Below are 14,461 nucleotides of genomic sequence, written 5' to 3'. Positions count from 1 at the left end.
CAAATGTGTGTCTTGTCCGTCCACACCTCAAAGCCGAGGCAGGGTTTTCAATATGTCTCCCCTCTGGAACCCATTTTCAAAGCAACTCCTTTTTCAGGCCCCTAAAACGCCGCGAGTTGTGGACGATCAGTCCGAAACTAAGCAGTTACGTGAAAACAGCGTTGTCGTGTGGACAGTGGCTTTACCAAGCAACTGCTGCCACTAGTGGCCCAAGGTGCTAACTACACTGCTTTCAATGTTTTCAAAATGTTGCAGCATAAAAGCAAAACGTTTCTGAAAAAGAAAAAGAAGGCATAAAAAAACGACGTGTTTTCACTTGCAACATTGTCATGTAAACAGCCTGAAGTGTTTCTATTTGTATTTATACAAATGTGGAACCTTTTTTTCTTGACCAGCGTTCCCAAAACAAACTTTTTTATGCTCAGAACAATGATGATATCTTGCTGAAAAAAGAATTTATCAAATAAAAAAATGCATAGCTATGAGTGCTGTTGGAATTTAAGTATTTCTTCCACACAGTCTTCTGTCAATCCCTACTTGAATAACCCCCCCCCCCCCCCCCCCCCCAAAAAAAAACCCCTTTTTAATAGCAAATATCCAACACGCTGATGAATCAAGGCGCTGCAGTGCAAATGTGATTACAGCTTCTGTGTAAAGCTAGATAATGAGCTCAGTGTCTGTTTCCATCCAAACAACCACCGGGTGACATCACCCTGACAACATTATGAATAGCAACCTGAAAATAGTATCTATAAAATATAAATGCCTTTATATGAATAATGGAAGTGTTTGCAGTGGCAGAGGAGAGCGTGCAAGAATTAACTAAGTCATAATTTTCTACTCAAGTAAGATGAATCGAAAGCTGAAAGGCAAAACCATGCTGCGCAGAGTTCGCCACGCACCACACTTAATCAAATAAAATGGAAAATTCTCCTTGCAGAAAAAAAAAAAAAAGAGGAAAAAAAACAGGGAGTCATAACTCAAACGCCTCACAGAGCTGGGGGGTTGCGAGCAACAGTGTTGGTTTGGAGGCTATAAATCACTGAGGCAGGGGGATGCTGCTGTTTCTTCTGTCCTCACGCACCCGCCGGCACCCGCAACAGCTTTTCAGAGCCGACGTGGATCTCGTGACAAAGTATGGTCACCTACTGCCTGATCCGTAGTCACCGAGTCCTGGGTCACACGACATTTCAAGCGAAAGCACATCGTTTTTGTGAAACAGAAAACGTTCGCATTTTCACACGGCAACGTTTCTGAAACAAAGTGCGTTTACACCGTTTTTAATGAAACTCCACGCATAGAGAAAACCATAGACTATAATTGGTGATAATGGGGGACATTCATCAAGTTGGATTGTTATTAGAGTGACTGACACTCCGAAGGCTGCCATTGTTTGTTATTCTATTGATCTTATTGATCTACTGAGCATGTGCAAAAGAATTGTTCACGATGACCGTGGTGCATTAGAAGCATTTCAGAAAAGTTACATTTTCCGCTGTTTCTGCGGAGACAGAGTCAGAGCGTCTTCAAAAAGTTCTCCCTTGAGAGCCATTTTCAAAAAGTTACATTTTCAGAGGCTCCGAGCACCGTCGTCGTGTAAACAGACACCCAAAATGCAATATAAGTTTTCAGCTGGAGAGCAGTGAGACGTTTAATGAAAATCGTGTCGACTTTTGAATTGGAGACCTTAAAGCAATGAAGACAGGCATATTTCAAGAACCTGTCTGTAATAATAAAAACAGCACTGGACAGCTCTCACACAGTGTGTATCTTCACCACATGTTTCCTCTTAATGCCCAAATACATAAAGAATAATTGGTGATTGTCTGTCTTCAAACTGTCGCCTGTATCTTCTGGTACATCGGGCTGCTCGGTTAGAGTTTCCCGACTGAACAGACAGATCGTCTCTAGAATAATAGAGTGATTTGCATCCATTTTCTGAGCAGACCATCCAAATATCAAGTCTTGTAAGTAAAGCCTTAATAAGAGTAATAAGTAGTCGTCGATCAAAGTGGGAAATTCAGTCTGTGAGCTGATATGATGCTCGGCTGGTCGTGGACGCAACTTGAGAATCTGTTTTGAGAGTGAGTAATGTCACTGAGACGTTTATAAGCTCGGAGATCTGCAGTAGTCAAAACTTGCACACGAATCTTGAATCTGATCTGAATGAATCTGATCTGAATCTCTCAATCAGCAAGTGTCTTCACGTTGCTGTATTTTACAAAATAACACGGACACCACCTGCTGAGTCAATCAATCTGCCAATCAGTGCTGAAGTGTTGCTGGCTTGGCCGTGATTGGTGATATGAAGGAAACCAAGCATATCTCAAGCTAAAGGAAAATTTTGCAGCCCATTGAACATGGTGGCCTCTTGGTTCAAACCCACAAACATAGAAAGAAAAAAAAAAAATCAAGGAATCAATTTAAAACAGAAGATTCTGTCCGGTTTGAGATAAACAGGAAGAACAAAAGAGGAGAAGAGCAGCCAGTAATGATTTGCTTTTTTGGTGGAAAACTACTTTATCATATCCGGTTCTGGGAGAAGTGGCATCCACCCGCCACTGGTCCTCAGTCTCACACTGCTGCAATGCAAATGGTTCTGAAATCAGGCCACGGGACCGAAGCCGACGGTTTTCTGCTCTGTTGCTGCATATTTCATGTGTACTTAGTGACCTTTCCATAAACTCACATCCACTCCACATGCAATAAAAAAACCTATTAACCTCTATTAAAAACACTGTCCTACATATCCGGCAGTCTCGGGGGGGGGCTCGGTAGCTAAAAGAAGTCCCCAGACAGACAATAGAGGGCCACTCGTACTAATCCAGCGCCGAGGGCCGCCTTCCTGTGTGCTTCCTGTTTTAACCCCCACAGGAAGGAAGCGACGGTCTGCTCTTATTGCGCTGGTGCATTGTGAGTCTTCCTCTATGAGTTCCTGTCCCGGACAATGGGACAGTCCTGGACTCCAGCCGCACCTTAAATCTTTAAATCTGATGGCGTAATCTGACATACGATCAGCTCCCTTTAGTCCGAACCAGTAGTGGGGGGGGGGGGGGGGGGGGGGGGGGGGACACGTGCTTGTTTACGGTCCGAGAGCCAAATATGAAGAGCCAGGATTTATAAGTATTTAAAGCGTCCGTGACACTTGCTTCTGTCTGGTTGTATAATTTATCTCTGCAAGGAATCCAAACAAACTTAAATAGAGTTCCTGTGACTTTAGCAGAGTTTGACGGACCACATTCTTCTTCGTGAGTGTTCAAGAAGACAGGAAGAAACATTATTTGTTATACATCCATGATGCACTGATACTGGGACATGATGAAGAGTTTCATAGCGATGCTGAGTGATAAAAATGATTAAAGTGTGACTGATACATGATCATTAACTTGATTCCTTGGTTTATAGCAGGTGGGTCTGAAAGCTGCCGCTCTCGACCCACATGTTGGTATTTGGTCCTTTTTATAGAGGCTCCCTCCTCCATTATACCAAATATACATTTTTATCTTGTTTTCATTTCATCTATTCACACAGTCATTTCCAAAAGGGCATTTAACTCTTGGCGAAAAAGGGTCTTTAAAAAAGGCACCACTAAGATGACAAAAAAAAATAGCTAAAAACCACAAGAAATGGGAATAAAAGCAGCTTTAAAATAGACCATAAATGACATAGAATTTCTTTAAAAAAAACAGCTTAAAAAATGGGGTAAAACATGAAAATTGTATTTAAAAAAAAAAGACAGAAAAGAATGTTGAACCCTCAAAATCAGGTACAAAAACAACCGTAAAAGTAATGAAATGTTTACCATCTTATAAATTGTAATTGAAACTTACATAAATGCAGAACAGTCTATTTTCATGAATCAAAAAGCTTAAGCGTGTTTTGTGGCACCAGTTAAATGTAAACTGTTTTGAAAGTGACAAAAATGTCTCTGGCATTTAATAAGTACCGGTATCGGCAAGTAGGTAAAGGTCAGTGCTCGTACTCATCCTTTTAAATAAGTAGTTGCAGTGCATTCCTATCATACGTGCCACAAAAACTAATTAAGACCATTTGTCCTCATACTATAAACATTTTTGAGAAGAAAGTCAGTAAAATTTCTCTCACTGACTGCTTGTTGCAAAGCCAGATTTTACAATGGCGCTTCAAGAAATGTCAACTCCTCTGCAAAGGCACGGGTTTGATAAATAATGCAATCCCACGTCCCTTTAACTGGCTGAGTGGCGCTACAAATGAAGTGAACAATATTCAGACCAGATGTGAGCCAGATCTCGGCGGTGCAGCCAGGTTCAAATGGAGGAACGCTGTTCTTCCGCAGGGAAACGAGGATACTTTCAGCTTGAGGTCAGACTATAAAAGAAGAGCTGCGGTGACGTGATTACATGTTCTTACAATCCAGACTGTTTGTTGTGGATTGCGAATGCATTTAGCGTTAAAGGCAAAATCTGCCATCTAACATGGCATTTTAATCGGCTCCGTATTTAGTAAAAAAAGAAAAGAAAAAAAACCACAATGACTTATTAAAAGAGTAAATATTCAATATTATCTTATTGACAATGCAGGTACTTTTGTTATATGCTGACATCTCTCTGTCTATGACGATTATTCAAGGCTTTTCTCTCCAGCTCTGTTACTATTTCACTCAGCTCCTGTTTGGTAGAGAAACAGCACCTCATTAATGCTGAGCTCAGTAGGGAACATGTACATTAATCTGGATCCACAGTAGCTGCGATGCATGAGCACCATAAGTGAAAATACAGATGATCTTATCTTTAAAAACCATTATGTAATAATGGCTGGTAACTATGGAACAAGTTTGGCCTTTTTCAATGTATTAAAGCCGGTAATGTAAGAAGTTGCCAATACTGTGATAACATATCTGACCCAGTATTAACAAAACATCTCGTCCGTAACTCAACACGTTTTAAAATGATAATCCTTTCAAAATGTAAAAATTGTAGCCAATAATACATAAATAAGAATATGTTTATGGCTCGCATCTCAGTACAAACAGAGTGTTGCTGACCTGTATCCACTCTCTGATGGTGTCGTCGGAGGGCGTCCAGCCGTTCTCATGGTAGTTGAGGCGGGAGCGTTCCGGGGACCAGTTGGCGTTATACTGCGACGACGCGCTGATTTGATCCGATGAAATCTCTCCCGACTCCATGCCCAGAGGCTCCAAGCAGGCAAAATCTGTTGGGGAAAAAGAACTGCGATGAGGAGGTCATCATCAAGTTACCGTTGTTGTTATGAGACATGCGTCAGTGCCGGTGGACCTAAATTATACTCACATCACAAAGCTAAACGTTTGTTAAAAAAAAAGAAAAAAAATCACAACTACCCCCATAATAGAAGTTGTAAAAAGTCTATTACACACACCATTAGCTGGATGAACTGATTTGGGGTGTTTTGCTCCTCGCAGTGTCTTTGCTAATGGCTAGATTTATCATTAAACTCCAGATCGGGCCTCCTTGAGTTGTAGTCATAAATCTGTGTTGGGGAGGGGAAAAAAAAAAGCTCATTTTGTGTCTGAGTCAGGCTGGAAAACAAGTAGAATCAGTCGCTGTAAAGGAGTCTGAAACCCAATACAGGGTCGTGTCAAACAGCTCCAGCGGATGGACTTAATGTCGACTACATGTGCACAGTATGTTAAGTGTCTACCTACATAAGAAAGCTAAATACAATCGCCTCTGGAGACATTTACATGACAGGGTTTTGGTGTTTGCCGGTTTTATTCGATAACGGCGCTCGGGATCACTGAATACAAAACATTTTTGAAAACGCGCCGACTCGGTTTCCATGGATACTGAGGAACGTCTCTGAAACGCTACTTCCTACACTACTAAATAGTTCCTACGCACATGCTCAGTAGGCAACTCAGTGGACAATAAGAACAAGTGTCATGGCTCCAAGTCCATATTGTCCTGGGTCGTTTTATATTTCACAGTCACCGCAACAGCAATCCAACTTGGTCGTTGTTGACGTTTACAGTGTACTGTTCTCTGCGTGTGTGGTTTGAACGGAATTCAACTTTATTTCTAAATCCCTTTAAAAACAACCACAAAGTGCCGTACATGAATAAACATAAAAGCCTAAAAATCAGACTTGTGATCAGTAAAAACAATAAAAACAACAATAATAGATTACAGTAAAATGGCAACAAATACAACAGGAGCAGATTCTCAAGTTGGGTTAAAAGCCAAGGAGACCAGAAACACTGCCAACTTATGGCCCAACAGGAAAGCGACATTGTTTTTCAACATTTCTGTGTAAACGGACATCATTTTTAAAACGTTTGTCATATAAAGCAAAACTCTTTTTGAAATGAAACAGACATGTAAATGGTGTCTAAAAATCAAATTAATTTTAAAAAAGCAGTTTTTTTGCTCTATTCAAGTTCAATACAAAGCCATAGTTCTCAGTATTGAGGAATGTTGCATCCGTAAATCGGCCAAATTGCTTATATTGTTTAAAAATTTAAAAAACTACACACACAATGCTGGCATTAGTAAATCAGGCCCTTTGTGTTACACTTCCTATCACTACAACACCGTGTCCTTACTACAGTGCCCGTTGGGATCCGCTTCATATGCCACACGATTCTCATTTTGATAATGTGGGCGTTTGATCGATCGAAGTCTGCAGATTGTTTAATCGGCCATCAAATAATACCGAAGATCCGAGCTCACACTGGGTGAAGGCAGGACATGGCAGAGCAAACACAGAGAGACAGTGGCAATAGAGAACATCCACTGGAAATACATGCAAACTCCACAAGTCTAGGGATCCTCTCAACGTGAGCCGCTGATCATCTCCATGTCACATGAACAGCTACAATGGCCGGCTTCATCATGTGTGCGTCCTCATACATAAAACGGATAAAAATAGACAGCGGCCCACACAGACACACTGCTGCTAATGCTGTGGGAAGGTTCACTTCTAATTTCTCTTCTAATCTTCATCAGATTAGAGGGATGACGCACTCCTCTGTGGACTTCAAAATGCCTCGATTTATTAAAATAAATAAATAAATGGAAAAAATAGCAGCATTTTTGGACAAAGTCGGACTACATGTGTTGTGTATCTCTGAGGCAGCAGCGTCCACTCTAACAGCAGGGAGCCTGGGGAAGGAAGAGGGAGGAGGAGGAGGGGAACGAAAGGAAGTGTGTGCGTGTGTTTGTGTGTGTGTGTGTGTGTGTGTGTGTGTGTGTGTGTGTGTGTGTGTGTGTGTGTGTGTGTGGGAGGCTGTCTGGAGACATGAGGTCTGCCAGACTGACACAAACACAACTACATCATTCCAAGTTCCACAAATAAATCGGGGAGAAAGTTTGCTTTCAACATCACCAAAAAGGCTGCAGAAAGCTGGATTTTTTTTTCTTTTTCTGCTTATCAACAGACAATTTTCAGGCCAAAATCATCCAATTCTGAGCTTTTCCCACGAATGTGGACAATAAAACAAGAAGAAAAAAAGCAGCTCTCCATCATCTGGCTGATCCATGAGTTTGTGGCCAAAAAGCTCCTTTTTAAGCTCCCATTTCCCCAAACTTCCCTGGTTTCTGATGTGTGGTCATGAGACGACCTCCGTGTCCTTGTCACAGCAGGGAGCCGGAGGGGGGGGGGGGACGGACACTGACCCCGTCCTCGTACCTCTCCACTTTAAAAAGAGCGAGGTGACGTAAAGCGGCGCCCCTGCTGATGCTTCGGCTGATCAAAGGCCCCACTGGAGGTCCCTTCTGATGGTGATGACCGAGACGGAGCGAGACAGAACAACCCTGCCACAAATCCCCATAAATTCCCTGCAGGGTATCAACAATTTGATACCTCTGCGGCTCTCGCCTGAATGGAAGGCCACTTTTTGAGGAAATTTCAAAAGGACTGAAACGGTGGGAAACGCAGCATGAAGAGGAGATAAAAGGTGTTTCATCAGTCATCTCACGGGTGGACACTTGATCAAAAAAGCTTCATTTCAGTGGATTTCAAGCTAATTATTTATTAATAATCGCTGATAATACTGTCTCTTTTAGGTTATCCTTTCATCCTTCCATCCATCCATCATTGGAGTAAAGTCTGAGGGATTTGAGGTTTAACCGTCACGTTATTATGAGTTTATTAAAAAAATAAATAAAAACACAATTTCAAAAACAAAATTTCTTATATTTTGCAGGACACAAATGCTGTGTAATGATTAGTATTTTTTTTAAATGAGATTAAAAGACAGATTTATTTAAAAAAAATCATTTTAAAATCATAAATTGTGAAATACTATGGAATTTTGCATTTTTTTAAATTTTCATTTAAAAATAAAGACATGTTTGTGTTCAGTTAATTACAAAGAAAGGTTCTTACAAAGAAAGAAAAAGCTATACTAATACTTCAAATCATCATCCTCATCATCATAATAATATTAAAACATTTTATGTTGCACCTTCCCTACATGGAATACAGCTCAAGTACTTCACACTTCATAAAGGAGAAAAAAAACGACATTTCTCAGTGAGACACTAGCCCTAACCCTAACCCGAACTCTTCCTGCTGCTGTTGAGGCTCCATCAGTGATATTTTTGTGTTAAAGTTTACATTCAATAGTGTGTTTAAGCGTCAGGCTTGTAAACCTTTCATCTTCATCACTCTGGCTAAATATCTTGCGTATTGTGTCACATAATATTGTTCTAAATAGTGGAGCTTATACTGTATGTGTGCGGTGTGCACATATTGTCGGTGTTACAGTAGAAAATAATCTAGTGATCTCTAACCTCCCCAGCACCGTCAATGAAAGATCGAGCTCCCCCACAGTGCCAGGGAAATCAAATATATCTTGCGCCGCCACTGATGGTAGATGTGTAAGAACTATTAGCTACTTTAAAATTACTTCTTGTCCCAACTGGAAACTGCTGAATGACTTGCTGCAGTACAAAAACCCCTGTTGGTAATCAGGGTTTACACTGTCAGACAATCAGATTTGGTTTAGCGAGAGTCTTTAATTCAATCTTCTGAGCCTAGCTGGGGGTCTGTAGCAAACTAATTGCCTGTGTGTGTGTGTGTGTGTGTGTGTGTGTGTGTGTGTGTGTGTGTGTGTGTGTGTGTGTGTGTGTGTGTGTGTGTGTGTGTGTCATAATTACAGCTTTGTCTACCAACAGATCAGCTCCCAGCCATCCTAAATAACTCCGGCTTTATCTCTCAAACACACAAACACGTCGGACAAGACGGATCTGAGACGTGTGGAGTAAATCCGTGTTATTATCACGTTGTCATGGACGCTCACCATCACCCGATAGTGAAAACACACACACACACACACACACACTCACACACACACACACACATGCACAACAGCTCGCAACACCCACATCTTCTGCCCGCGGCAAAAACAGACAAGAGAAGTGGGAGAAAAAAAAAAAGAGAAAAAAAGAGGCAGATAATGACTTTGACCCCTCCAGTGAGTTGTGTGAGTCACATGTGTGAATCTGAAACGTTTTCACTGACACTGTACTTGTGCTTGCTGATTGCATGAAGGGAATCAAATACAATAAATATGTTATTGCTTTTTGGACTTTAAACCTACTGCTCAGTAACAAACAATATACAAGAACGTATGATCTAAAACATGCATAAACTGTTGTTTATGCAACCGAGTACTATTTGTGTTCTGTATGTGAACATATTTAACGGATCAGATTCACCTGAGATGCATGAAGCCGTTACAAATGAATTTAGAACCACCGAAATCTAAGATTTTAGGTTTATTTCTGCTCGTGTTCGTCACCGTGGGACTTTCGGGAATCGCACTTCTGAGAACGCGCACATTCCTGTTCAGGGGTCACCGAGGTCGAGTTTACCAGAGTTCAACATGACTTAAACCTCTGCAGGGTTTCCTGAAAGGTCCGACAGTCACGCAGATTGATTATTCGCACCCTCCGCACGTCATGTGGGCAAACATGAAGAAACGTGAGAAAAGATATGGAACGCGACATCGCCCTGAGTGGGAAATGGGTCAAGTTGGTGAAACTGTGAGCCATCTTCATCGGGATCAAACCACTTTATCAAAAATTTAATGAGTTACGATTGCGTGATTAGATTAAATGTCAATGCTGGATTATTTGGTTGGTGTTAAGGTTTTATATTTCTTGTGCAAACGTAGCTTCAGTGTAATCTTGTAGCGACGATCACCCCATTTGATTTGTTTTATAAAATTACTCAATTTTCAAAAATAAAAAAATCAGTGCACTGAGTGGACTAAAACTGAATGGCTTTCTCTTATATAACACATTATTCCACTTCTACTAGTCTCAAAATACTTTCTGAGTGGATCAAAATCAATAATGAGGATAAATGGATGATTTCCCCGATTAGAACCAACTCGGATCAACTGTTGAAAAACAAGCACCACATGGAAAAAGTATCTGTTTCAATGGGGGGAAAAAAAACCTCACATTATTTTCTTTCTTGCGTGCTAACAATACCCAAAGGAGTGATTCTCATTAGGTCAGAGGTCAAAGGTCGAAGGTGGGCTGGAGGCCACTTACTGCTGAGCTGGGGGAGGCTTGAATTTGATGGACAAACTGGTTACTGGCTCATTTTTAGTGGTGACGTTCCCTCTTTTCCAAAGCTAATTTTTAACCTTTTTTTTATTTTTTTAAATGAATGTGGATGTCACCGCACTCAGCTGCTCACCCTCGTCCTCGTGTCCCGGCGGGAGGCTCCTCTCCTGGATGGTGTAGTTGGCGGAGAAGCCCTCCCTGGCGATGGCATTGTCGGTGGTGATGGTCATGGACAGGATTCCTGTGTAGGACACGACCCGGCCCGGAGACGTCTGTCCGCAGTATCTGCCGATGTGAGGACCCACTGAGGGAGGGGGGTAAAAAAAAACAAAACAAAAACTTTAGTTTTATCTTTTGCAGAATGCACAATTTAGATGAAAAGTCCAAATCTCCAGCAGCCGTTCTTCCTCCTCAGCCTGAATCTCTCACTCCCAATGGTGATGTGACACCTCTGAAGCAGGAATAACGGTGAGACGGCGGCTCAGAAAAACACTAATTCCCACCACATATTGCACCGACACTCACTATCTCAATGCCAAATATAGACTCCACTGACTCGGGTCAGATCTTTTTGATCTCGGAGCATTGCAGGGTATTATGACGAGCCGCAACGTTATTACAACTCTGCATCAAAGTTGCTGGATTAAGATTTGAAATCTATTGCATCAATGGAGTGGCATCATTTTTTTAAATGGAAATAAATGTTTTAGTGTTGGAAGATGAGTAAAAAAGACTATAAGAAGATTAAAAAAAAACAGATTTTTGTGCCACAAGAAGATAAAAAGGCACAGAAAAGAGATTTAATGCCTGGTTCTTGAATAAAGTGCTGCTACCTTTTTGCTCTCTCACAATAAAATGGACTTTTACTGATATAATGGATTTTACGGCTTCAGCGGTCTCTGTGTGCTTTTAAGCAACAATGGAAAACCCAAGGACACGATGAGACATTCAGAAAGACATTGAGACGTGGAGTCGAGGTTTGTGTTTGTCCCTCAGTAGTGTTCTGAGCGGACAACCTGTCAAACGTGGACAATGGAGATTTTCCTGGCAAATTTCAAGCTGAGCAACACAAAAATGGCCAAAATACCCTGAACGGGACCCAATTATATGAATATTTTTTCATTGTGGTATCCGGATATTAATGTTGAGATGTGATTCGTCACCACCATCCCCAGTTTTTTTTTTTTTGCTTTGCAACATAGTTTATTTCACTGTATTTTGAACCAGAACGTTTCATTACAATTGACTTTATGTTGAGAATATACTCATTTTCAGTAGTAATTGCATGATCTTGCAAAACTATCAGACATTTTCATCACGTCCACTGTGCGCCACAACAAATAGCTTTTACATGTTAATTTAAAGGTTATTATTGGTTCAATTATGTGCTTTTAAACAAGTATGTTTCTTCGATTAATATATTTGGTGTTTGATTCATTCTACAATTTGTCCTCGTGGTCTGTCCCGCCGATGAGAAGACACCAGTCTTTAGGGGACACTGGCCCTTAGATTATAGGGCATCCCTACGTCACATGTTTTACTGTATACAACTTTGTATTGGTTCAGTTATGTGCTTTTAAATAAGTATGTTTCTTCCAGTGTTTGGTTCGTTCGATATCAACTGGTCCTACAATTTGTCCTGGTGTTCTGTCCCTCAAGAAGAGAAGACACCGGTCTTCAGGGGACACATCAGTGGTCCTTCTGTATATGCATAACTGTGCAGTGAGCGCATCACTCGTGGACAAAACCATCCACAAATATTTTTGTGCTTTTGTGGTCTTTCGGGATTTACCTCTGAAGAAAAGAGCCGTTTTGAAGCGCCAGATAAAGAGCCGAGCGGCCCACTGATATCCCCTGAAACAACGTTCTTTAAGACGCTGCGACACATTCTCTCATGTCTACAGGCGTGTCCACGGATTCATCTCACCCCGCGGGTTATCTGTGAAGAACAATGTGAGGCTTGTTGCGCCTGCTGTTTCCCGGAGATACTTTATCTGAAACTTCTCACAGACTCCAAGGAGTGAGGACTGAGCCCGACACGTTAGGAAATGAAAATGATAGTTTTCCAACAATTTGCTTTAGCCTCGCGAGGAGCAGCAAAAAATAAAATAGAAAAGCCAAGCTTCAGTAATCTGATGGATTATGTTTATCAGTGGCAGTTTAAAGCAGGTACTCAGCAATCTATGATTGATTACATTCAGAACTATTTCCACCTTATCGCAGATGCTCTGAAATGGTTTCCGCTGTTAGGCGGCTGAGGTTTGATGCAATCAATATAAGAAAAAGAGGAAAATCCTGCAGGAAATGTGGATCCGTTTGCATTTGAAGAAACAAAATATCTTGACAAAACTAGAAAAACTGCAGAACAATGTGAATGGAATGAGATGGGAAACTGCATTTTTTGGCTTTTTGCTCTGGATTTCCTGATCGGAGTGGTAATTTTTATTTATGTTTTTTTTCCCATTTATTAAATCTTTATCAGAAAACAAGCAAAAACTAAAGAATCAATACTATATGGATATGCCTTCATGTTATACAGAAATATCCTTCATAATTGCTTATAGTGTACACCCAAGTATATGTTTGTCTGATGCATGTGCAATTATTGTAATCTTTGAAAGAAATTACTATTAATGTCAAAATTAAATCAAAAACCATAAAACTATGTGAAATGTTGATTTACACCCCCCCCATAGTGAAATTAAATTCCACCCTTAATAATAATCTTGTAGCCTTTGACTCAAGGAAATATGAAGGCCATGAATGTGAATTAACAGTTTTTAGCCAAGAAAATAAAGAGTTTATTCAGTGTATTCATAAGGCGGCATTGTTTTCGGCGATGGAACATGTGAAAATGTATTTTCAAAATGAATAAAAGTGTCGTTGTTTGATTATTCCAAAGACTGAAAAACCAAAGCATAACGAGCACCATTGATTAAATCCAACCGTTGAAAAGCATTTCCTTTTGAAGAAGTGATTTTACATCTCAGAGAAGAAGGAGGAAAAAAAGAAGGTGCATAATAGAGGGTGTTTGATGTTTGTGTTAAACATTGCAAATGCATTTGACGGGATGAAGAACTACATCCCGGACTTAACCTCTGTTGCAGAGATGCTTTGTTATCAGCTCTGACACACATGTTCGCACAGCAAACACACACGTGCATGCACACACTCACACGCAGATCGTTTGACAGGAAAAGCCCTGGCATGTTATGTATGCTGGCTCGGCTTAAAAGTGTATGTCACTGTCTATATACCTGAGCCAGTCTTTGTGTCCCTCGTGTTCCCATGCCAGTCTCCTCCTTGGCAATAGGCAGACAAAGCTTTGGGCACAGCGGAGAGTATTGTGGGCATCCTGGCATCCGACTCAGGCCCATCCAAGGTATGTAGCTCTCACAATTATCCGCACGCTGTACGGCTAATTAGACAACAATGGGAGCCGGGAAACGCCGGCCGAGCAAGGGGACGAGTGCGAACAGAGCGTAGAGCAGGTTGCATCGTCGTCGTTTGTGTGCGGAGCCACGCTTTCCCCCCCCCAAAAAACGTGGTTTTGGTTTGAGGAACAATGAGCAAGCTGTGAAGGGGGGGGGGTCTCTCGTTCACTCGATTGTCAGAGCGTCCAGAACTCCATGTGTTGACGCGGGGGATGAGTCTCGCGGAAAAGACTCTCATGATGAGCCGTCTGTGTTTATGGCACGTTACAAATCAAACGATAGAGCAATGGAAGAAGGGGAAACCATGTAAATGAATAGTGTCAACCATAAGGCACGTGGGCCAAAACCGGGTCATAAGAGGCTCAGATCCGGCAAAACCACCAAGCAAATGGTAAAAATGTGGAAGAAAACCCTGACTTTTTAAACAATTTCTTAAGAGGAGTGGATAAAACACAACACTGAGACCCATGCTGAGATAGGGGGATGGAAAAT

The 14,461-nt window shown here is 41.3% G+C and overlaps 1 protein-coding gene across 1 annotated transcript in view; it reads right to left on the bottom strand.

Annotated features, from left to right (window-relative positions):
• LOC308135954 (neuropilin-1a-like) overlaps window positions 1-14,461 on the bottom strand; it is a gene marked incomplete at its 3' end in the record, with an annotated part of 83,763 nt that overhangs the window by 29,698 nt on the left and 39,604 nt on the right. Inside the window, exons 5-6 of the mRNA XM_080504129.1 lie at window positions 10,669-10,839; window positions 5,024-5,190 (exon numbers count right to left, since the gene is read on the bottom strand). Of these exons, the coding sequence (XP_080360255.1) occupies window positions 5,024-5,190; window positions 10,669-10,839 (338 nt within the window). The remainder of the gene's footprint in view (window positions 1-5,023; window positions 5,191-10,668; window positions 10,840-14,461) is intronic.

The sequence above is a fragment of the Blennius ocellaris genome (assembly GCF_963422515.1).
Source record: "Blennius ocellaris genome assembly, chromosome: 10".
In the NCBI taxonomy this organism is placed as follows: domain Eukaryota; kingdom Metazoa; phylum Chordata; class Actinopteri; order Blenniiformes; family Blenniidae; genus Blennius; species Blennius ocellaris.
The sequence above is the reverse complement of the archived record's forward strand: the minus strand, read 5'-3'. Positions and strand labels throughout refer to the sequence as shown.